The 24903-nt window shown below is 49.7% G+C and overlaps 1 protein-coding gene across 1 annotated transcript; it reads left to right on the forward strand.

The window, feature by feature from the left end:
- UPP1 (uridine phosphorylase 1) lies at nt 1–24201 on the forward strand. The gene is made up of 8 exons (XM_068549848.1): nt 1–76; nt 8307–8370; nt 17237–17351; nt 18973–19131; nt 20154–20268; nt 22850–23059; nt 23293–23439; nt 24062–24201. Exons 2-8 carry the CDS (start codon nt 8327–8329, stop codon nt 24199–24201), a joined length of 930 nt encoding a protein of 309 aa, XP_068405949.1. The 5' UTR covers nt 1–76; nt 8307–8326.
- Nucleotides 24202–24903: the final 702 nt, after the last annotated feature.

The raw sequence follows: 24903 nt of genomic DNA on the forward strand, positions 1-24903 counted from the left end.
GGCGCAACCCCTGGCTGTCCCTGCGCGGGAAGTGTCTGCTGCCAGCGCCCTGTTTTTGGGAAGCACCGACCTGCCGGTGAGGCGACTCGGGCTCGCGGACGCGGGGCCATCTGCGGGGAGCCTGTGCGCGGAGGGCGCGCGGGGAGGGGGCGTGGGGAGGATGTGCCGGGAGGGCGCGCGGGGAGATGTGCGGGGAGGATGTGACAGGAGGGCGCGCGGGGAGGATGTGCCGGGAGGGAGTGCGGAGAGGGTGTGCCGGGAGGGGCGCGGGGAGGGTGTGCGGGGAGGGGGCGCGGGGAGGGTGTGCGGGGAGGGTGTGCCGGGAGGGGGCGCGGGGAGGATGTGACGGGAGGGGGTGCGGGGAGGGGGCGCGGGGAGGATGTGACGGGAGGGGGTGCGGGGAGGGGGCGCGGGGAGGGTGTGCCGGGAGGGCGCCGTCCGGATGCTAGGTCCACCTGGCGGAGGCGATTCGCGCGTGGCGGAGCTGGGCAGCTCTTCCTCAGTCCAAATTGAGCGGTAAGGGAATCGGGAGCACTTGGAACGTCCCCTTCTCGTGGGGGGAGAGGGGAAATTACGTTTTGGAGAATGATCGTTACCGGACTTGCAGAGTTCAAATGGACTCAGGTGTGCTCCTTGAGCCAACAGAGAACAAAGTGTCACAGCGTAAAATATTGGCGTCGAGGTGTCCGGCAGGTCAAAAGAGAAACTTCAGTCACAGAGTATCTGACACAAATATGATTTGCACCGGGGAGCGGGTCCCTCTGCCGCTCTTGTACGCAGCAGGCTGTTCTTAAGACTGGCACCTGGGGCAGCCTCGCTGGCTCCGGGGTCGGGGCGTGACCCGGGGACTCAAGGTCACCGGCCCGCAGCTTCCCTGTCCCCACCGCCCCACCTCCAGGACTGGCGGTCTTTGGCCCTCCTCGCCAGAGGTCGGCCCTGCCCTGGGCGGCTCCCCGCCGATGGTGAATTGCAGAGCAACCCCGTCTGAAATCCAGGTTAGAACGGGGCCATTTCCTGGAAGGCCTGCGAGGCCGGCTCCTGGCGTGGCGACCCTGCGCTCTGCACTCCCCTCGGCTGTTTTCCGCCCTTCCGTCCGCCTCCCTGCCACCTTGCCCTGACTAGCCTGGCCTCACTTTGGCCCATCTTTCCCCACTTCTGTTTTCCGGGTCAAAGAGACCTTTGGTTCTATTCGTTGGCTGTGACCTTGGCTTTTAAAAGACTTGCTATTTCCCTGAAAAAAAGACTGTCTCCATCTGGGTTTCCCACCCTGCCAACCCCTCCCATCCTGTCTGCTTTCACTCTGCCAGGCTCTCAGCACTGCGCTCCATTCTCCCACTTCTCAGCCAGTCTTCCATGACTTTTTTCCCTTTTCAGAGGCCAAACTGACCTTCTAGTTGTCTCTCTACTAGACTCCTTAATTCAGCCAGGTTTATCAGGCATGAATTATATTCTTTTCTAGGACTTTCAGCCCTGGTGGGCACTGAAGTAACACTTTAGTTGAAACAGACAAAGTAATTTTTCTTTACATTGGCTTTTGTCCAAGTGGACTTTTTCATTAATCATAAAATTAATACAAACTCATTGTTAAAAAAAAAAAAGAACCAAAACTAACATATAGCAAAAAGTGAAACTTCCAGCTTTTCCCACTTCTTAAAGGTAAACCCTGAACATTTCTTTCCCTTCCTCCCTGCCCCCTTCTCTCTCTCCCTTTCTCCCATATACACACACACATTCGCTTTTGAAATACGTTCATTAAAAAAAAAATGTTATAAACGTTTACACACTTAGCTATGTGCCAAAGTAACCCACCTATCTGAATTTGGTTTAGTGGGTTAAAACTAGAATAAAACAGAACAACAACAAAAACAAAACAAGAAAAACAAAACCAACTGGAGGGCGTTTTGATTTTGCAAAGGTAGTGTTGCTGAGACAATCTTAAGTAAGGAAGGGGTGGGGTCAAACCAGAAAATGTCATGTCCCATGGGAGTAGAACGGGCAACGGAGAAATTGTAACGGGCGCAGACAGGCCCATATTAAGAGCTAGAGTGCGAATTTCGGAACCCTCTGTGTTCCCTTCAATGGTGGTTGGGAGGAAGGTGAGCGATGACCTCCTGTGTCTCAGGTAGAAACAAAGAGTAGTTCTCAGTAATTAATGATTTTAAAAAGAACAAATAGTTCAGGAACAACCAACTGTTCTCAGGCAAGAGAAGTCACCATAGCAAAGACAAGAAATCAGTCATAAAGACTCCCAGTTCTGTTTCAAAGGTAAAGATCGGCCTGAAGCACATTCTTGAGCTGTTTTGCAGGATCCAAACCCCTTTAAGCACCCAACCACCAGATTAACTGGTGCCCAAGGGATGGTGATGCTGACCTTTGGGACCCACGTGATTTACTCAATCAGGTGCCTGGATTTTGTCAACCTAGAGTGATCTTTGCCTCTTTTTAACGCTAAAATCTCTGCCCCAAGGGTGGGATTGCCGCCATGTTTGCACATGCACTGTGTGTTGGAGCATGTTGTCCACTGGGCAAGGGCGTCCAGAGCTCCCATCTACACGGAAGGTCACATGTGCCCTTTCATGAGTACGCGTGTGCCCTTGGCTTAAAGCGTCCCCATCCTGCTGCTGGGGAGACGGTGCTTGGATGGCTAGCTCCCTGTCTCCTTACTTGTTACCAGCAGTAAACGCTCCTGCTTTAATCAGAAGCACCTGGTGTGTTCATTGGCTCAGCGCCCCAGGCAGTGGGACCATAGGGTCCCCTAACAGTCGAGGAGCCTGAGACCCCAGAGCCAGGATCGGAGTTCTCTGGGAGGTGGCACCTCCGGGCCGGAATCTAGTGAAACCCTCCTGTTTAGAGAACATGGGGTCCTGGAAGGTGAGAGGAGACACCTTTAGGACACCGGCGGCCCTTGGGACAGTGTTAGAAGGAATGTTTTCTAAGACAGGCTCCAGGTCAGCATTGTCCTCAGGAGCAGGGTCTCACGCCACCGGTCGGCCGGGCTGTGGGAAAGCCATCAGTTATTCTGGAAGCCCTGTTTCTGGACCAGGGCTCACCTGGGACCCTGCTGCCCCCTGAAAGACAGAGTGGAAAGTCCATGCTTCTCTAGTACTGGACTCGGCCCCAGGCCCCTAGTTCCTACCGGCCCTGTATCCCCCAGGATTTCTGCCTCGGGTGATGGCTGCAGGCACCTTGTGCACGAACCCAGTGCCTCTGACGAAACGTCCAACCTCACCCCTTGCTTGGTACATCACACTGTGGCCTTCCTTCCCTGTCCTCCCACTTGACACAGGCATCCCTGGCAGCCTCACCCTGATACCACCTTCCAGCCCTTTGGAGTCGCCTCCTGGATGCGGAAGGTGCCACACCTTCCTGTTCTGACTGCATCTCTGCTCACGCTGTGTGCCCCTCAAATCCAACTGCAGGGAGGAAAAACTTCTGTTCTCTTAGATTCATTTCTTGGGGGACTTCAAATTAAAAAGACAAAAGACAGATTAGCAAGAGAAAAGAGATTTTTATTTACGTGTGTATGGGAGAGTTCAGAGAAAAATGTGATTTCAGGAGGTAGTTAGAATTTGGGACTTATATACCATCTTAAAAGGGGGTGGGGAGAGGCAGAGAGGCACTTCTGGGAGAGACAATGACAGAAGGGGGTGGGACCAAAAGGGCACTTAGGGAAACACAGAGGACTTCGGAGAGACAAATGGTCTCTTAGAAAAAGAGATGAGATATAAGATAGGACAATATCTGTTTGGGTTTTTTTCAGAGAAAAGAGTTTTTTCCTAGGAGGGGTCGTGACATGTTTGGAAGTCTCTAGGTTCAGGCAGGTACGGGCTTTCGGGAACTCAAAGTCTTCAGCTCAGAACAGTTGTTATGTGACAGTGGCTTATTCTGGAGCCCTTTGTGTGGATCCAATATACAAACCTCTGACTGTCATTCCCTGCTTCCAAGTTTTCCGAGTCCCCCGGTCGCCCCCAGGACGGTGTCATGTTGTCGGTGGTGACACGTGGCTGTCTGGGCACCTGGCCCCTAACCAGTGCCCGAATCCCATCTCCCCATGCTGGGCTGGCTGAGCTGTTTCTTCTGCACCCTCCACACATCTCTTGGGCTTTCACATCTCCTTGTTGTAAATACCGTCAGCCCTGTCCTCTCTCTGCCGCATCTTTTCCTGGCTATTCCTAGTCAGGGACCACTAAGAAACAACCCATTCCTCACGCTGAGCTAGATAGACCTCCGGGCGCTGTTTGCACCTTTCCGTGGCTCTCCCTCAGCCGACCTGCATTGGAGCTCATGGTGACTCATGTTTGCTGCAGTGGACTCCAGCTTCTCAGAGTCCTGGGTCTTTCTCATCTCTCTTCAGATCACACACACCACAGCGGGTGCGGATTCTAACCTGAATAGGTGCACCCTGAGGAGCCGGGAAAGCTGCCTGTTGGTGATTTTACACATTGGATGACTGATGTGTGCAATGCTAAGCACTTTCTGCTATCTTACACATAATACTTAAATAGAAAGGCATTAAGTTACTAAAAAGGTGAACTAAAGGTACCAGGCAAGTGCCCGAATCCCCCTGGTGTTGCAGCTCCATCCACAGCTGCAGGGGCTGAGGCGGGGCAGACCAACCACATTGAGTCTTTCCTGGTTGGACAGCGCTGCGGCGCTAATTCAATGATGGGGTTTGGCAAGCTGGATTTTCTCGGCCACGGACGAAACGAAGTGGCTGCGCCACAGGTTTCGACCTGGGATGACGTCCAGGCTGGAAGTCCGCTGTATGATGTCAAGCGTGTGTCCTTAGGAAATGCACATACATATTATCTGTTGGAGGAAACAGGTCCAGGCGCATGATAACATGAATTCAGTACAACAATTGAAAAAGCGGTTGTCAGAAACATTCCCTAAATTCTCTGAATGAGCTCACCTATGAATGACCTCTCCTAGTTACACTGCAGTGCTGGACAGTGCCTGCCCCGGGCCTCTGCGTGCAGAGCAGACGGTGGGGCATCCCCCACGAGTGTTTGTCCAGGCCTTAAGTTGTGACCTGGAGTTGAACAGACTGCAGTGGACCCTGGGGAAGTCCTGCTCTCCGTGTTAAACCCCAGTGGACCAAACTTTGGCCTCGTTGGTAAAGGGACTGCAGCATCCCCTGGGCCTGTTTCCTGATTCCTTTGACGGTTGGAAAAAATAGTGCAGCTTGTTGACTGAAAAAAAAATGCACAACCTAAAATTTGGGAAGTATGTTTTATGCAGTGGCCTTACTGAGGACTAGCCCAGCATACAGCCTCGCAGAGAGCTCTGAGGGACTGCTCCCAAGAGGTAAGGGGGGAGCCAGGATATAGAGAGGGTTTTGCTGAAAAACAAACAAACATGTAATTAAAAGATTACTACTAATCAGAAAAGCAGGCATCTCAATGATTTCAGTGCTTTTCTGTGTATGGGAAGATGCAAGAGTCTGGGCTCATGGAAATCATTCCTTTGATGTGCATCTTCACTACCTAGGGCCAGTGTCCTGCTTTTCTCCATCCTGAGTCCCCTCGGGGTGCACCATGGGGGGGTTGCTGCAGTGGCTGATGGAGGTAGCATTCCCCGTTTACAGGAATGACTGGTGTCATTTGTTTGCCTACAAGTTTATGTATTTTTTTTTAACTTGAAAATTTCTTCTGAAATTCCACCATCACCCTGTGCCCCTGCATGCGTGGTTATCACTCTATTCTTAATCATCACCGGGGTCTCCTTTCACAGCAGTGGGGCCCGCTCCCCTCGCTGGTGGCCTCTGGAATAAGGGGGAGTCTGGGTGAGCAACCAGCCTGCCGGTGAGAGTGGAGTGGCTCTTGGGCTCCCGCTTCTGCTCTAACTGGTCTCAAGGGAAGTAAATTGAGAGGTTCACCTCCTCCCCACCTTTGACCTTTTTCAGTGGGCAGGGGGGTGGTGGCCCTATCATTGATCCTCCACACCCAGGTCTTTCTGAGAGTGAAATGTGGCTCTGGCGATTATACCGGGACTCCCAGGCCAACCTGCCTGTGTGCTCACTCCACCTATAAGTGTGTTAAGATATTTAGTGGGGAAATTTCCAATTAGAACATTGCAAAAGAAGTCTGCGATTTTGTGTGCACAGAGTTGGTTCAGTAAAGCCTTGCTGCCCGCAGGATTAGGCCCAGGCCCAAGGAGGAGTTGCTTTGGGGGTGGGGGGGAGGGCGGGGTCACAGCCTGGAGGGGAGCACTCACCCGGCACTGAGAGTACAAGGGAATGCAGACCCCGAGCAGACTCGGGAAGGAGCCCAGGTCTGGGGCAGCAGAGGGCAAGGCCGAGGCAGGGAAAACAGGTTCTCTGGTTCAGGGGCAGGAGAAGCCACCCAGCCTAGAGAGTAACACTTTCTCTGCAAGACCAGACAGGATGTCTTCTCTGTGGCTGAGTTTCCTTTCCTGGAAAATAGGGGTTGGGGACCTTCTGGGGTGCACTGTGCGTCTCTGATTCAGCTGCTGCCCTGTGGGAAGGCACCTCTAACTCTTCCTCTTTCTGAGCTCCCCACCCCCTACCCCCAGAGGAAGAGCCAGCAGCCTGGAGGGGACGGATTGCAGGAGGAGGTGACCCCAAGCCCTACTTCATCTCTCAGTGGACAAGGGAGAGCCGATAATGGGGCTGTGGGCTGACTTCCCCGGAAAGCACGTCTGCACTTACTGCAGACATTGAGGTGGATCCCAGAGGGACAGCGGCTGCTGATTGAAGGGTGGAGGTGCCGGGGGTTGCATTTCCTGGAAGCCAGACTTCTTCAGAAGCTGGGCTGTCTGCATCAGTCTGTCTGATGGATGCTGTAAAGGCAAATTATGACCTAAGATTCTGATCACCAAGTACAATTCTACTTTGTTTTCCCCACACCGCCAAGCAATTCTCCACACCAGCTCCTACACCAGGGGGTCCTACAATCCAACTCAATTCTGGCGCTGTCTACCTGGGGACAGTGTCAGACCCCAAAGGCTAAGGGCTCAGTCCCATAAGACTGCTCGCCTTCCCCGCCCACCGCCCCCTATCACAAGTCCAGGTTATCACCTGTGCTTCTGACCCACTGGCTATAGAGAGGAGGTTCCCATAACCCCCCTCCTTGGGTTCAATCAATTTGCAATTGACTCACGGCTGACATTTCCTCAGAATTGTCCTATAAATGCTAAGGGAGGATGAAGGCTAGGTGAAGAGAAACAAGGCAGCACTCCAGGAAAATCTGTGCTCCAGACCTAACTATGACAATATTCTTTGGTTTTCAGAATTTGCCAAAAATGGTCAGTATTTAACTGTGTAACAGTGGCCATCAATCCTTTTTTCCAAAAAGAGGGCTTTGGGTTTTAGCTTTGTGGGGCTGGTTTTCTGGTAAGTGGCTGGTGAGGTAGCAGGTTGAGAACCTGGCCTGGGGATGGTGGAGCTGGCTCCACCGTAGACCACTCACCGAGTTCACCCAGCAGGTGCTTGGGCTCAGCTCTGCAGGGACTGGTGTCGGGTCAGTGCTCTGGTGGCTGAGCCCCAGTAAGAACTGCGGTTGTGTCTCATGGTTTTCCCTTCCTCTGGTTCTGGAGTTGGGGCCAGGGCAGGGGTTGATCCCTATCTGCCCCAGGTCTTTCCCTTCCCTTCATGGCAGGCCTTCAAGAACTGGTGCCTTTGCCGGGCCCCTCTCTGCCCCCTGAGCTGTCCTTGAGGCCTGCTGGAGGAAAGTTAAAATTCTAGAAGAGTGAGGCACCCAGGTGTGGTCTGTTAGGTCAAGGCAGTCTTGGCTGAGGGACCAGGAAGTGAAGAAGGGTTTTCTACCAGAGTAGGAGATGCCAACCCAGGCTTGCTTTGGGCACATTTCCGCCAGCTCCTCTCTGAAATTAGCAACCCTCCAGGTCTTATATATGTACGTGTATGTGATGTAAATGTGTCGAGTTCCTCTTGATGGCACTGACCTTCCACAGGTTAGCGTGGCCTTGCTGACGGTCCGAGTGACCTTGGTTCCTATTGGGGGATCCACTAGTGTTCAACTAATTAAACAAGGAGCCCATTGGACTGAGGTGGCTCTAATGCCGAGGCAGCCTGTGTCAGCAAACTGAAATCTAAGCTGTAAATGCCTCCAGGCTACAAAATCAAAATGCTATGAACAACCAATCACACAGGCCCCCTGGGCCTCATGCTGCAGCCGTCAGTCACGTCCTTGCTTTGCTTCCACCTTCTCTCCGTCTGCCGCTCCCCTGCTCCCTTGTCGACCAATGACTCCAATCGAAGTGCGCTCAAATAAGCTCCTAAAGTGTTGACTATTACTTCTAACAGACTCTGTGCTGTTTTCTCCTAGGGTCCTGCCTCAGCTGAGAGATGGCCTCCCCAGGAGCTGAAACAAAGAAACCTGGAAATCACAAGTAAGGCTCTGACCTGCATGCTGCTGGGCTCCGGCTCGCTGTGATGACTTTGAGCCACACAGTTTTCTAAGAGCTGACACACGTGGACACCTTGGTTCTCGTGTCAGAGCCTGAAGCCTGGAGGACTGACCACTCAGTGGGCATACAGCTGAGCTGGCTGAAGACCCCTGGCACCTGGTGCCAGGGCCGCCGCTCGTAGCCTTGGGATGTTTGTTTCCCAAGGACGTCTGGGCACTTGCTTGGTGCCCAGACCTGTGTCCAGTGGGGTTTCTTTACATCTGGACACTCTTCTGAGTCACAGTCCCTGCTTCTTTCCCAGCTCTCTCTTGGTTCTGACCTTTCAATACTTTCCTTATTTCTTTGCAGTTTTTCATTATTCCACTATGTGATTCACATGGCCACTCTTTTATGTATATTTGTGCATTGCTGGTGTTGATGAAAAAAATTACTCAGTAGTTGATCTAAGAAAGAAAGGAAAAATTTTATTTGAGCCAATCTGAGGATTATAACCTCAGGAGACAGTTTTTCAGAAAGCTCTGAGCATTGCTTCACCCATAAGAGGTCAAAGCATGGTTATATACGTTTTTGAGACAAAGGGTAATAATACCAAATGATGTGTTACTGACAGTTTACACAATCCAGATCTACATGTACAGAGTAGTGGGCATGGGTCATTATGGCCCCTCACAAGATTAAGAAGGAAGGTTATCTCTTAAGGAGTTGTGACCCCTGATGAGATTGAAAAGGAATGCTGTCTCCTAAGGAGGTCTGGCTAGTACAGATGCACAACCCACACTAAAGGGAAGGGAGGAGATCCAAATGGGCAAAGGAAATGCTATGTTTAAATTTTTCTTGTTTTAAAATTTAAAATATGAACTTTTTTGTCAATTTCCCCCTTCTGATCATTAATCTTTTGATAGAAAGCCTTGGGTGATCAAATATTTGGTCCTTTGATGCTAGGGTGGTTGCTTACCTGCCCTGGGTCCATCGTGTCCCTTGATGTCCAGACCTAATAGCCTGCTAGTTTCTTTCCTTTTAAGGGGTTGTATTAGTAAGATGTCTGGCAAGGACTGTCAATTCCAAGTTGTCCAGTAGACTTTATGCCAATTTACCTTGCATGTACCTTGTGCATGTTCATTAATTTATAGTGAGCAATAGATGTGATCAAAATTGACAGTAAAATTAATGTCATTAGTAAGCGTTTAAGTGAAGATCCTCCTAAACCAAACCATTTTCCTAGTATTTTTACTAAATTTGGAAGATGATCATTCAGAAAAGAAATTTGATTCTTCGTATGTCATAAGATGAGTTAACAAATATCTCGGCCAAATGGTCATACCACTGGAAAACTGATAGAAACCCAGAGTCCTCATATTAAAGGCAGATTGGCAGGGGTTGTTTTCAAGGATACCTGCAGGTGAACTTAAGCCCAAGGGAAAGCAACTATGCATCTTCCTAACCAACCCAGGGGAAGCCAAGGCCATAAACTTTTCCATAGGTCTACTGAGTCCTGTTAAGAGCTACCCAATATTTAACATCTAGTGAAAAGGAGTATTTATGGCCAAGTTCAGAACAGGTGTCATTAAATTGGCCAGGTAGGATGGTCTCACTTAGTGATATTGGTGGTAATGTTAGCTTGCATGGTGCTGATAGTGTTGGTCTTAGTGGAAGTCTAAGAAGGCCTGATATGGTCCCTTCCAAGGTGGCTGTAAAGAGTCCTTTATCTGATATCTTTTCCCGTATGCATAATCCCCTGGTTGCAGGTCATGGCACGTGGGATCTTCATCTGAAGATAGATGACTGAGATAAGTTTCAGAAACAAACTCTACAGTAATGTAACATAGCAAACAAGGAATCATCTGAGAAGTGATTCTGAGGCAGTAAATACAGACCTCAGTTAACAATTATCAGGCAATTAACTTTATTACCTGATAAAGCTGCTGGGAACCTCAGAGTTCCCAATCTCTGGAGAGATCAGGTAGAAAGAAAAGATAAATGTCTCAATTCCACTTACAAGGGAGTAATTTACCCAAATTGCTGTAAGTCATAATTAGCTTGAGGGGAAGAGTTTCCTTATATCTGGAAAACAGATTAAAAAACCACCAACCAGGGAATTAATTCCCTGGCGGTCCAGTGGTTAAAACTCTGCGCTTTCACTTCAGGGGGCACGGGTTCAATCCCTTATTGGGGAACTAAGACCCTACAAACTGCACAGCGTGGCAAAAAAAGCCAAAAATCAAAACAAAACCCAAAAAACAAAACCACCAACCAGGGATTGAACCCAGATCCCTGCAGTGAAAGCACCTCGTCCTAACCACTGGACCACCAGGGAATTCCCATAAAGTCCTTTCTATGAATCTTTTTGAAGATGAAGCAGTCTATAAATGACAAAAGACTTAAAAAAGCAAGGTTAAAAATCTGATTACAATGCAATTGTCAAAGAAACTTGGTTATTGCTGTGACATACAACATTTTAAGACAAGAACTAGAATTATGACTATAAACATTTACCAGGACATACCAGATTCTTAGGAGCTCCATATAATTTCTAGAGTATGTATATTAATAATACTTACCCATACAATGTAACCTAAGAAGGTTTATCACCACTCATTTGACAATGCTTCCCATGTAATTTAACATACCAAATAAGCCTAATTAGTTTAATATTCCTCTCTCTGAGGTGCTTCAGGGGTCCTCTCTGAAGAACCCCCAAGTTAGCTAGAGGTCAAAAGAACTTCATGGAGAATTTGATATTTGGGAGTTTGTCAAAATATCAAAAAAGGTTTAAAATACTTGGTCAAATAGGATATAGGTCACTGTGGAACAATACTTAATTCACTTAACCAAAGTGACAATAAAATATTTCACAAGCAAACACAGCTCACTTAAAAGGCTCACTAAAAGGCAAAGAAACTTACACAATCCATTACCAAAAGCTACTCAATACTCCAAGAAAACTTTACTCTCTCAACAGAGAGAGAAAATGAAACTCCAGTCTTGCATCAGCTACTCTTAATAACAAATGTATTTAATTCAATTCAATGCAATCCCAGCCTCACCACACACAGCACTCTTTTCTCAGGGTTCCCTTTTCCACACACCTTCCATAATGTTCTGTCTTTTGTCACTTACTTTATTGATTATGCAGAAAAAATCCAGCTCTAGGACAGAATTAATTTCTTTCCCTTGAACAAAATGATTTCCATTCCTCATACCTTCTTTGGCTGAAAACATGCCTCCTACTTTCCTTGCATACTGAAATGTTTCCCTTATTATTTTAGTGGCTTTAGTTACATATATATTATAATTCTTAACCTTAAAACCTAGTATCCAGCAGAAACTAACAAGTAGGCAATTATGAACTTTTGCGTTAGCATCCCAAACATTAGCATGCCACACGTTAGCAAACTTATACATACTATTTACCATTTCTAGAAAATACATCGTTTTTTTTTCCTAACAGAAAATGTCTTAGTGTGGCACCAAATATATTTTTATTAATAGTCCTAAATATCTTTAGTTTCTCTGTAAAAGGAAGCCTATGTTCAGTAATTAATGTTTCAGTATCTTATTTGGAAATAAATTCTGGATAGAATCATTTAACTTTAACTTAATCTAACAAAATTTAATCACTTAACTTAATCTAACAAAACTCTAAAGTTTCAAGTTATCTGAATCTGGAGAGACTATTTTTAAGCAGACATTCCTAAAACATAATTATTCCTTTAGAGTTTACACCAAAACTCTCATCATTTCCATTTAATTCACTTAAAAGTTTAGCATACCAAGTCATTTTTCTTGCTGACAAATTTTGTAACAGGAATAATAAGATCTTATGTGATTTCTAGTGAACCTGGGTACAGTAAGAGTATTATACTTAATGTTGGTGACTGTAAAGACATGTCTGTATTAATTAAACCATTTGCTTTCATTAAAATTAATTTTAATGAAATTAAAATCAATCTTAGCTCACACGATTCTGAAATTCATTCGAGATAGTTTCTTTTATATTTCTAGGTATGTATATAAGTAGCAGCCAACTTCCTTTAAGCCAATTAAATAGAGCTCTTAAACAAATTAATTTTGGCAATACTACACATCGCCAATACAGTTAGACACATACAGACACACAGACAGAGACCCCATAGTTCCCAAAGTTCCGCAATTTCAGCCCTGAGTCAGGAACAATAATAGAAATCCCTTCAGTTACAAAAGAAGTTGGATTCAGATTGGGTTTCTGGCAGATGCAACAGTGTTGCCTGTCTAGAGGGCCAAACCCTTTTTACTAATATTTATGAAGAAGAATTGCAAAGAGATAATCGTTCCCGGAGGTGATCAGGTAGAATATTTGCATCTCAAAGGCATAGAAGGAGAAAGGCAAGTTCCTCCTAGGAGGACTTTGTTCCCTTAAGGCCAGGATTTTTTTTTTTTTCTTCCTCAATACCTACAAGCCTCTGAAGATAAACAGGGGAGGATTTTGGAGTGGTGAAAGGATTGGTAAACTTTGAGATGTTTCTAAAGGCACCCCTCAGGTCCTGTAAAGACTAGATTTGTAAAACAAGGGCAGCTGTTTTTAATTCCTCAAAGAATTGGGTGGCCTTCTCAGTGTATCAAAGGACTGACATGCCCATTCATTTATGTTGGAATGTTTGACTTTCCCTCACTTAGCTTAGGGGAGAACACCCCACCCCCCCCACACACAAAAAAAATTCCTATCAAGCTCTGAGTATCAGCTCTGGTCAGTTTAGTCAGACCACAGCCCAGTGGCTTCCCATCTTGGTAATCCGTTCACAAAAAATTTGAGGATCCTCCCGGGCTTTAAGAAATTCTTTAACTATGGCCCTCAGTTCCAACTTTTTGAGACAAAGGGCTGTATGTTAAATGATGTGTTGCTGACAGTGTACACGATCCAGATCTACAGGTACAAAGTGAGTAGTGGGTCCTGGGTCGTCATGGCCCCTCACAAGATGAAGAAGGAAGGTTATCTCCCAAGGAGGTCTGGTTAATGCAGATGCACAATATACAGTAAAGTGGGGGGGAGGCGGAAACAGGCAGAGAAAAATTTTATATTTAAAATGTTCTCCTGTTGCCCTGAAATACAAAATTTTTTCATCACTGGAAAAGCAAGAATTTTATGTCTTAATCCCAATTCCTACATGGACTTGAAATCCACTACTTTTCCCAGTTTCCTCCCCACCCACCTCTGCTGGGGTTCCCTGGGAGACCCCATCCTGGGCGGTGGCCTCTCCTGGTTCTGGTGGCCTCTCGCCTTGATGACGTCCAGGGCCGTATGCTGCCCTCTGGGAACCCAGCTTAGGGCTCCTTGGTTCTCTTCTGGGAGGTTCCTCAGGAACTGCTCTGGAGACTCGCACGTGTGGGTCACCTAATTCCACACGGACACCTGTCCCCCCCTTTCCTTCCCCATGGGTTCTGAGGTCCATTTTCAAGTTTTGGAGCTGCCCTGAGAATAGTACTTGTAGAGAGAATTTTTAATTGAACTAGTAGGATCCCTGGTGCTTCTTTTTTATTTTTAATAAATTTATTTTTGGCTGTGTTGGGTCTTTGTTGCTGCGCGTGAGCTTTCTCTAGTTGCGGCGAGCGGGGGCTACTCTTTGTTGCGGTGCACGTGCTTCTCATTGCGGTGGCTTCTCTTGTTGCAGAGCACGGGCTCTAGGTGCGTGGGCTTCAGTAGCTGTGGCTCACAGGCTCTAGAGTGCAGGCTCAGTAGTTGTGGCGCATGGGCTTAGTTGCTCCGCAGCATGTGGGATCTTCCCGGACCAGGGCTCGAACCCATGTCCCCTGCACTGGCAGGAGGATTCTCAACCACTGCGCCACCAGGGAAATCCCTCCCTGGTTGCTTTCAATCATTGACAAGCAAACACGCCCTGTCCCCACTTTCCGAGCCCCCCGCGCCCCTCCCCCGCTCCCCCCCCCCCCCCCCGCCGCCTTCCCGGGTTGAGGATCCTGGAGGCTGCCTGAGCGGGTGGTTGAAACGAAGGCTGGAGAAGGGAGGCCTGGCGTCAGGTGCCCTGGACGTGGCTCCACTGAGCAGTGACCCCTCCCCGTTGGCTAGTCATTATCTTCCCCTCCTTCCATCGTTTTATGGTCAATACCAGCTTGTATGTTCCACCCTCCAGAGGCCAGCGAGTCCTGTGAGGACCCCTGAAGTCCAGCTAATGAGCACAGCCTCTTATTAAAGGTGTGACCCTGAGCCTTTACGACAGGGACTGGTAGAACCTAGCTTCTGTGGCAGTTGTGATGTCGAATGACTTACACGCACCACCACTAATGACATGGTTTCCACCGCAGTTGAATGTCTTCCATCCTGCTGATCTCTGCATCCCTTCTGCCTGGCACAGGGCCTGAGGCGTGCTTGTGTGACTTTCAGCCGAGGGCCCCCCTCCTCCCTGCCCCAGAACCCCTTCCTCGTTCTCTGCCAGTCCCTTGAGCATGCGGCGCAAGATGTCTGGGCCAGTTTGTCGAACGGTCAGTCATGTTTTCCCTTCCCTGCTGATAAACTCCTGGAATCAGAAGCCGAGTTTCATTCATTTTGCATCTCACCCATTTCTTTTACAGAGTAGGTACTCAATGAATATTTGTTAAATGAATAAAGTGACAGAATAAAGCAAGATAAAGTCACTTGACATCGTGTGTAGACTAGAAAAATAGTTTTCCAAGTAATATGTCTTTGACTTGTTATTTTAAAATCCTTTAAAAAGTGGAGTTTAATCTATAAAAAATTGAATCACTATGTTATAGACCTAAAACTAATACAATACTGTAAGTTAACTATACCTCAGTAACAAAAATACTTGTTCTGTTCACTGTTACGTGTCCAATTTACATATTTTAAAACCCTTGTTGGTCTTCACAGTTACACCCTATTTCCTTCTCCTCCTCTTCCTGGAATGAAAGAGGAAAGAAACGTTTTCTATTTTGAAATATGACACAAAGTTGTTTTATCACATTCTGTTTTGTCAGTTCTGATGCTCGGCCGTTAGCCCTTCTGTTTGTACTCTGTGTTTGTAACATCCTGAAGGAGAACAAGAACCGTAATTACAGTAAAATATTTGTCTTTAAAGGAGCTTCAGATGCTCTGGCTGTGTTATGACTTCAGAATTTCAGCTTGGCCTGGAGATCAAGAAGGCATTCTGGGAAAGCTTGGGGTTTGTCCCAACTGGATTTGGTCCCTTGGAAAGAGACCTCCCTGCCCCAGGAGAGTAAGCCTGGTCAGGACTGGTCTGGGTCCAGTGCAGACTCTGGCTTGGGCGGGTTGCTTGCCCCTCCTGAGGGAGACTCTCGCGTCCCTGCCCCAGTGCCAATAGCACAGTCTGCTGGTGGTCCTGCTGCCAGTTTAGTGATGGGCTCAGGGTGTTGGCCAGTCCACCAGCACCCTCCCCTTTAGAAAAATATCCTGTCTCTCTTCAATATTTTGTTCGCATCTTTTCTACATCAGCCTTTTGAGACTGTTCAGCTGTGAGTTAACTTGGATGCCATTCTAGGGAAATCGGAGGGAAATGTGAGAAGCACGAAGGGAGGAAGCGAGGAGATGCAGGAGAGAGAGAAGCAGGTGCCCTCGGTCTGGAGCCTGGGCATCTACGGTCGATGACCGATGGACTCGAGAGAGAACAGGGACCAGAGACAGTGGAGGAAGACGTGTGGGCAGCCCGGGTCAGTCACGTGATGGTGTTTACAAATCACAGGCTGCTGAGAACTTCTCTTCCTGTATGGTTTTTTTTCTCACAGAGTTAGATTGAGAAGGAAATGTGATCCGTGGGTTCTGGGCGGAAAGTGTGACTCTGAAGGAAGAAACAGAAAGTCCTGATTGCTGGGGACCCATGGCTGCTTCCCTCTGTGCCACTGGCATCTGGCAGCACGCCTGTGAGTGGGGTCAGGAAGGCACAGCTGTGGAAGGAGGCGTGCCTAAGGCTGGAGTTGCAATCTAGACCTGGGCATCATGTTTGTAAATAAAGTTTTATTAGAACACATCCACACTCATTTGCATGTTGTCTGTGGCCACTTTCATGGGCCAACAGCAGGGCTGAGAAGTGGCAACAGAGCCCCTATGAACTGCAAGGAAAAAATATTTACTATCTGGCCTTTTATGGGAAATGTTTGCTGACTCCTATTGCAGGCCAGCAGTGTGCTGTCCAAGAGAAATATAATGTGAGCCACACAAAGTTTCTAGCAACCACACTGAGAAAAACCAAAATGAAAAGATGTCCTGTCTCATTACTCCCTTTGGACATTGTACCAGCGAAGTGCTGGCTAGTGAAACAAGACAAGGAAATGAAAATGAAAGACCTCAGATTGGAAAGGCTATCTCTGGGTGGGAGAATTAGAGGCGATTTTTTTCTTCTCATCCATCCACATTTCCTGTGATAAATGTATTATTTTTAACTTGAAGCCAAGTTTATATGTTGAATGAACCTGGGTTGGGTAGCAACTGGCTACATGCTTTATATGGGATGATTTGGCGTTTTGATCTTTGTACTTTTTTTTTTTTTTGGTGGAGCCGTTCGGCTTGTGGGATCTTAGTTCCCCGACCAGGGATTGAACCCGTGCCCTTGGCAGTGAGAAGGTGGAATCCTAACCACTGGACCGCCAGGGAATTCCCTTGATCTTTGTGCTTTTTGGTGCTCTTCTGAGTTCTTCCTGATCATCCTCCAAAGGAGCCCTGGGTGTGACGAGCGGGTGAGGGGAAGGAGAGGGGGAGGAACGGAGACAGGGTGGGAGCCTCTGCAGGCTGGGATCGGCCTGCCCTCCGTGGCCCATACACCTCGCTGGCACAGGGTGCTGCTGTGGTCCTGCTGGCCCCTGGATGCTGGTTCTCTAAACTGCCTCCTTTCCTGTTTTGGGACAGCGACTTTGTACAGCTTTGCAATCCCCACGTGGCTGCAATGAAAGAAGACATCCTCTACCATTTCAGCCTTAGCACCAGCACGCATGACTTCCCGACTATGTTTGGAGACGTGAAGGTAAAAGCAGGGTTTTTGATTCTGGGCATTTGCCCCAAGATTATCCCCCTTTCAGGTGACACAGGTAGACTGCACCACACAGGGCCGAGGTGACAGAGGACGGGCTCTTGAAGTTATATGTTTATCGGATTTTTGCAAATTGTTACCTTTCAAGAATATGAACTATTGAGTGAAAGAAAACTGTCACGAAGACTGCCGCATTGGTTCCTATAATTGAAACAATGTAAAATAAATTTCCTAATGCTTCACTGAGAGACTAGAAAGGAGCAGACACTAATCCTTTTCTAGGGGAGCGAGGGATACCCAGGAAGAGCAGTCGCATGTGTCTGCTGTCTGTCATTTAAGATGCACATCCATCTGTTTAGCTAGTTCGGTCCTGACTTATCCTCGCAGAGGACTTTTAAAGTGTCTGATCCCCGTGTGGAAAAGTGGGCTAACGTTTAGAATTCAAAACTGAAACAAGCCATTGACCCGAAGTCCGGGGCTGCCTCATGCGATCGTAAAGTCATAACCAGGTTACGTCCTGCCAGCCACCCAGATCTTTTGCGCTGTTCGTTTCAAACCGAGGGACGACTTTCCATGTGTTGTTGTTTTTTTTGTTTTTAAATTTTTATTGGAGACTAGTCGATTTACAGTGTTGCATTAATTTCAGGTGTACAGCAAAGCGAATGAGTTATACATATACATATATCCACTCTTTTTTAGATTCTTTTCCCATATAGGTCATTATGGAGTATTGAGTAGAGTTCCCTGTGCTATACAGTAGGCCCTTAGTAGTTATCTGTTTTATATACAGTAGTGTGTATATGTCAATCCCAATCTGTCAATTTATCCCTTCCCTTCCTTTCCATGTGTTCTTAATTCATTCAATTTTCATTCTTTCCTTAAGTTTAACCTGTAATTTTTTCTAGGCTACAGAATTTTCCTTTTTATGTTAAGAGACTAGTAACTATTTGATCACCGAGTCCTTAAGACGGGCTTATTTACCTGTTTCTCTTTGGACGCTTTCACGTATGGCACTTTGCAGATGAAGGTCCTACTTCTCCGAGAGCCCCCTGCTCACCGCACGGCTGCGACTCCCCGAGCCCCCACTGGCCCCCGGCTCTTCCCACAGGTTGGCCATTTGGGCCTCTGCTGGCCGGCGACACAGCGCTTAGAAGCCCATGTTACAGATGGGCTGTGGGGCCCTGGTTGCACACTGAGGGGCCTGCAGCATCTTATTCCAAACGCAGGCTCTCTCCAGTGCAGTGGGCTGCTGTGCACACGATGCACGGAGCCTGGGCAGGCGTGGAACCTGGGCTTTCCTGCCTGGAGAGGGCGAGGGTGTGGTTGTCCTGCCTTGTGTGGAGCTGATTGCTCTGCACTGTTGGGGCCTCTTGCACTGAGCTGTGAGTCTGTGAACCAGTGTTTCGTAAACTCGAGGGAGCGTCAGAATCACCGGGGGGCTCCTTAGCGCACACATTACTGGCTCCCCGGATGCGGGGGGGCCAAGGAAGGGACCTGCATTTCTAGCAAGTTCCAGGAGATGCTGCCGCCGCTGGCGGGGGGCACTTTGAGGACCCCTGCTGTACAGATGGGGTGCGGTGCCTGTGCTGATGGGGGTTCTGTTCTCTGTCTGCAGTTTGTGTGTGTTGGGGGAAGCCCTTCCCGGATGAAAGCCTTCAGCAAGTACGTGGCCGTGGAGCTGGGCCTTGACCACCCAGGTGCAGACTATCCCAACATCTGTGAGGGCACCGACCGCTACGCCATGTTTAAAGTGGGCCCGGTGCTGTTGGTCAGCGTGAGTACCTGCCCTCGTGGTGGGCTCAGCCCTTGTCTCTGCAGGCCCCATCCCCGCCCTGCACACAGCCTGACAGAGGAAACAGGAGTCGAGGGGAGCCTGGGGATGGGCTGCAGAGGTGGTGGAGCCCGTCTCCAGCAGAGACAGATACACACGTACAAACACACGCGCACACCCACCCAGCTGTGCACACACGGTGAGCACCCAGGTTGGAGACCCAGGAGGGCGGTGCTCTGCCTGGACCAGGGCCACGATGAGAGCCGGGCACCAGGTGGCCCCCTCGCCGGCCGCCTGTGTCACTTCACACACGTGCGATTCAGCAATGGGTGAACACAGAAACCTCTGGTGTTCTCGTTTTCCAGTCTTGGTTCCCTTTGCAGAGGAGAACATTTTTAGAGGAAGTGCTGCCCTACAGTAAGGCTGCCCCTGAGGCTGGGACGGGGGCCCACCCCTCTGGGCAGCTGAGACGTCTGGTGGCACCAACCACCCGGAACACACCCAAGAGCCAAGACGTATTCAGGTCCAGATAATCCACGGAAGCACTTCCCACGAGCAAGACTGCAGGACTAACACGTTCTCCAAAGAGTCCTTGGCCGCAGGGGCAGCTCCTGGCAGACGTGGCACCGGGAGGGCCTCTGAAGAAGGGCGGTTTTGGGGATGCGGAGGCGGAGGAAATGGCACAGGCAGAACCGCGGAGGTGGAGCCACCAGCCAGTTACAGAGTTTGGCTGCGGCAGAGCGTGTGGAGAAAAGGGAAAACGTGCACGGGGCTTCCCACGCCAGCAGCTGTTACCTAGCAACAGCAGCCCTCTGGTCCTCAGCTGCCATCTGTTCCACGGGTGGTGTGGGTCAAAGGGGTCATCCATTCGACAGCATCGTGCAAACCTTTACACTTCCCCAAGTGTTCATAGTTTTTAAATGTACGTTAGGAAGTTCATCTTCTTCACCACCAGTTAACAATGTACCACAGAACACACAGAGGTGCTACCAGAGAGTGACGCTGGCATTTCTCCCTGGCTCTAGCACGGGATGGGCATCCCCTCCATCGCCATCATGCTGCACGAGCTCATCAAGCTGCTGTACCACGCCCGGTGCTCTGGCGTCACCCTCATCCGCATCGGCACCTCTGGCGGGATAGGTTAGTGTGCAGAGCGCCACAGGGACCCGGGTGGGCAGCGTGGGGACCCAGAGCTCCTCCCTGGGCCGTGCTCAAGGAGAGCTCAGCAGCAGCAGGCGTTTTGTTATTTTTTTTCTGGTCCAGCTACTTCTCCCAACCCACACCCCAGAAATAGGCACAGAAAGGCACCAGGCCACGTGCACCCGAAAACCCATCCTTTTGGAGTTATACAACGTGTGCCTTCTTGTTTGCTTGATTCTCTTTTTATTCTTGCTAATCCCTCTTTTCTCTGCCTTTCTCCTTCACTTTGCTCACTCCTCCTCTCTATTCCTGCAAGGATGTGAAGCACCTTATGAGAAAACCTACAGGAAAGTCAAAGGGGGAAGAGAGAGATGCAATACAAAATTAAGATAAGTGTCCTTAAGTTGCCTAAAAGCCCCCAGTTCGCAACATAATTTTTTTAACATCGCAAAGCCAACAAAGAAAGAAGAGGATACAATGAGAAAGTAAAACGCTAAAAATCATGTTGAGTTTTCAGCCAAAGTCTTTGAGGCAAACTTGTTTTACTCTGATGTCCCAACTCTGGGCCTGTTTTTCTGCTGAAAACTGGGTTCTAGTAATTCTCGCTCCTGCCGAGGAGCTGGGAGCTGCTGAAAGGAGGTCTGCTGTCATCGGCCTGGCCTCTGCATTTGTTTCTGACTGCCTAGGCCTGACCTCCCCTGCATTTATGGTAATTTGAAAATTTAGGTATTCTCGCTGTGAAAGAGGATTGCTGTAGGCCCTAAATATTCTCAATACGTTATCTCATTTTTCTTTTCACTATATAGACAGATTGATGGATAACATCCGTGTTTGCAGATTGTAATTCAAAGTTGAAAGGAGTTGTTCTCGGGAAAACACTCCAATGACCGCGAGCTCCCAGACTGTGCACACTTAGTCTGTGATGCCATCGACCCAATGGACTCCCGGCTGTGCCCATCGCACCAGCGTCGGCGAGGAGCTCCCAGCAAATCCTTCCTGAGTTCTTGCTTTGGAGGGATTTTAAAATCAATAATCAGAGAGAGAATTCTGGAGGGATTAGGGTGGAGTTGGAGTCTCCCAAAATTGACCCATAAAAATGGAGAGATCAACTAGAGAGCCAGACCCCAAACCCCTGACAACAAAGTGTGACATGGTGTCCCCACAAACCCCAAAATAGGAACAGTGGGTGGCTGGCATGGGCCGCCACTCGGGAGGGAGCACCGGGTGACTCCAGGGTTTCTGTCAGATGTGAGAATTCTGAAATGGCCAACAGGCATCCCAGAAAAAGGCAGGGCCTGTGTGAGGAAGAGCAGCTGACACTGGGAGGGGGTCTGCACCCTCCAATTTGAGGTCTGAAGTGGCTTGAAAATTCTAGGCCCCATGAATTCATGAAAGCCACCATCTGAGCTTTCTTCCAGGTCCACACTTGGTGTGGGAAGACACCTGAGGAGAGTCTACGTTGACCAGAACAGGGACAAAGCAGCAAGGGAGAGAAAGTCCAGATGAACATGCAGGGGGCAAGCAGAGCCAGAGCTTGGCAATTGGCCACGTTTTTTATTTTTTAAACTAAATTAGAGACACAATTTATACTTTATTATTATTTTTTAAATTTATTTTTGGTTATGTTGGGTCTTCATTTCTGCGTGCGGGCTTTCTCTAGTTGCAGTGAGCGGGGGCTACTCTTCCTTGTGGTGCGCAGGCTTCTCATTGTGATGGCTTCTCTTGTGGAGCACGGGCTCTAGGCAGGCGGGCTTAGTAGTTGTGGCTCATGGTCTCCAGAACGCAGGCTCAGTAGTTGTGGCGCACGGGCTTAGTTGCTCCGCGGCATGTGGGATCCTCCTGGACCAGGGCTCGAACCCATGTCCCCTGCACTGGCAGGCGGATTCTTAACCACTGCACCACCAGGGAAGCCCCTGGCCACGTTTTCAAATGTTTCATGAAAGCGGCCGACGTGGGGCTCTGGGACAGATCTCCTGGCTTCTTCTTCCTCCCTAACTGTTTAGGAAAACCAATATCACATTAAAGTAAGTAGTAGTGTAGTAGTAGGAAAGGCTCCTGGTCAAATCTCAAGCAAAGTTATTATAAGATCAAAGAGCAAGCAGCAGAGTAACGTCTGTACAATCTTGGAAACGCCCAGGGAGGCACAGGAAGCAGGACCTCCGGTGGGTCAGTCCTGGAGGGAAGCCAGGGCGTCAGGAGCTGGTGACGGCAGGAGCCGGGTTTGAGGTGCCCCAGTGTTCCTTACTCAAAACCTGAAATAATAAAAAGGTACAAAACAGGGATCAGCTGAACACATACTGGTAAAGGGAGCCCCAGACAGTTCCAGCAGCGACTGAAAGAGGCTGATCTGCCGGGATGGGCCGCTCGTCAATTTCACTTTCTTCTTTGCACTTTTCTGTATTTTCTGCAGCGTCTACGCATTCATTACTTTACCTTCAGGAAAAAAAAATCTGGTGCTGAAAAGAGATCCTTACCTATTTCTTTTTAGGGCATGACTGACCCTTCAGTGTTATAGTGCGTGGACGGGGCCCTTCCGTCCCTGACCGCCCCTTGCAGCTGGGACACCCGCTTCTTCCTGCAGGTCTGGAGCCCGGCTCCGTGGTCATCACCCGGCAGGCGGTGGACGCCTGCTTCAAGCAGGAGTTAGAGCAAATTGTCCTCGGGAAGCGGGTGGTCCGGAACACGCATCTGGACGAGCGGCTGGTGCAGGAGCTGGTGCGGTGCTCCACGGACCTGGGCGAGTTCCCCACAGTCGTGGGCAACACCATGTGCACCCTGGACTTCTACGAAGGTGAGGGGCGCGCTGGTCTCCCGCCCGGGATTCCGCATCGCTGCGGGCGTGTGTCTCAGCACCGATTCCCTTGCGGGCCAGTGGGTCGAGGACAGGCGGGGCCCGTTGGGCTGGACAGCATCTCTGTCGGGGGGGCGGGGCGGGCATGCAGTAGGCGCTTACTGCGTGCCCGGGGGGGTGGGGGAATGGGAGGTGGGCGCTCCGAGGCTAGCGTCGGCTCTCCACGTTCCCAGGGCAAGGCCGCCTGGACGGGGCACTCTGCTCCTACTCGGAGAAGGACAAGCAGGAGTACCTGCGGGCGGCCTACGAGGCCGGCATCCGCAACATCGAGATGGAGTCGTCCGTCTTCGCCGCCATATGCAATGCCTGCGGCCTCCGAGGTAGGGTCCCTAGGCCGCAGCTCCCCCTACTCCCCACCCCCCCCACGTCCTCCCGGGCCCCGCCCATCGCCAGCCTTGGCCTTGCACCCGCCCTGCCCCCAAGGCGTGTTTCTGGACCCCTGTGCTTGGACCTCCTTGGATTGTCACGTGATCCAAGGCAGGGTCCTCAGTGTCTCTGCAGGGATTCACGTGCCACTGAGAGACCAGAAAGATGAGAAAGTCCCCCCTTCGGCTCTGGGCAGGCTTTGCTGCCGACTCTACAATGAATCTGGCCTTCAAAGCTCTTTGGATTTCTGAATTGGGGCTAATCCACCGCAGTTCCTGGCCTCACCCCTCGAAGTCCAGCTCTGCCTTCCAGAACTCCTGCCTCGCAGCTGTCACGTCACCTTGCCTTTCAAGACAGTGCAGGGCCCCCGAGCTGGTCCTGGGGTTTGCTTGGGAATCTCTGGGAACAAAGGCAGGCAAGGATAAGAACAGAACAGGATAGTGTGGCCCCGTCAGCTTTTTCGTGTTCTCTATCAGAAGCCACTGTCGGCCCCTTCCCTTGAGGCCTGGACACTGGTCTCTGTGAGCTAAGCTAGAATCCCGTTCTTTGCCCTGACCTGGCGTTTGCTTTTTGCAGCGGCCGTGGTGTGCGTCACGCTCCTCAACCGCCTGGAAGGTGACCAGATCAGCAGCCCCCATGAGGTGCTGGCCGAGTACCAGCAGCGGCCCCAGCGGCTGGTGGCCCACTTCATCAAGAAGTGCCTCGCGGCAGCCTGAGGTCCCCAACTCTCCAGACATGAGCGTTGGTGTTTGCAGCAAATAAAATCATTGCCACAATCTCCTTCTGTATGACTTCCTGCATCCTTTGTAGAAGAGTCTAGGGAACTGATTGTGTTTCAGAGGCAAAGAACCCTGCATTAACTACGCAGGAGTTTTTGTTTTTTTAAAGCTTCATGGGAGAATTTCTACCACATTAGCCTGATTTGGGTTTTCTTTAAGAATGTTCCTCTGAGTATTTGAAATATTTCTAGGGAGGTTTTTCAGACTTGTAAATTCTGATAGTTGTCAGATTTCACTCACTAAGAGAGAAGTCACGTCCGCCCTGGCCTGACACCTCCCCTGCATCTGTGCCCCCGTGTCCCTTGGCTTCTTCCTGGGGAGTCAGGGCCCCCCAGCTGGGAGACTGGAGGGCTGGGCAGAGGGAGAATCCAGGGTGTCCCCTCCTGTCTCAGGTGGGTCTGGCAGCTGCTTTTGGGGTGTCCCCAAGTCCCCCCAGCCCAAGGACAGTTGCCCCAGTTGTCTTCTCGGCACGTCTACACCCCTGTGACAATGTTTGGTGTTCGACTCTTTTAAGTGCCCAAGGCGTGCTATTTACTGATTGCACACTGAGGCGTGCACTTGTGCTACTTGGCAGGTAGCTCTGTGACTTTTCGGGGTGCAGGGAACCGTGCGGGGACCCTGGTGTTGACGTATGAGTAT

The sequence above is a fragment of the Eschrichtius robustus genome, chromosome 8 (assembly GCF_028021215.1).
Source record: "Eschrichtius robustus isolate mEscRob2 chromosome 8, mEscRob2.pri, whole genome shotgun sequence".
NCBI lineage: Eukaryota > Metazoa > Chordata > Mammalia > Artiodactyla > Eschrichtiidae > Eschrichtius > Eschrichtius robustus.

What these genes read in the sequence shown, in the direction of transcription:
- UPP1 (XM_068549848.1), top strand. Translation starts at nt 8,327, where the DNA reads ATGGCCTCCCCAGGAGCTGAAACAAAGAAACCTGGAAATCACAA. An exon ending in GCCCGGTGCTGTTGGTCAGC is followed by an intron (nt 19,132 to 20,153) that starts GTGAGTACCTGC and finishes CCCTGGCTCTAG; the next exon opens with CACGGGATGGGCATCCCCTC. An exon ending in CAATGCCTGCGGCCTCCGAG is followed by an intron (nt 23,440 to 24,061) that starts GTAGGGTCCCTA and finishes TGCTTTTTGCAG; the next exon opens with CGGCCGTGGTGTGCGTCACG.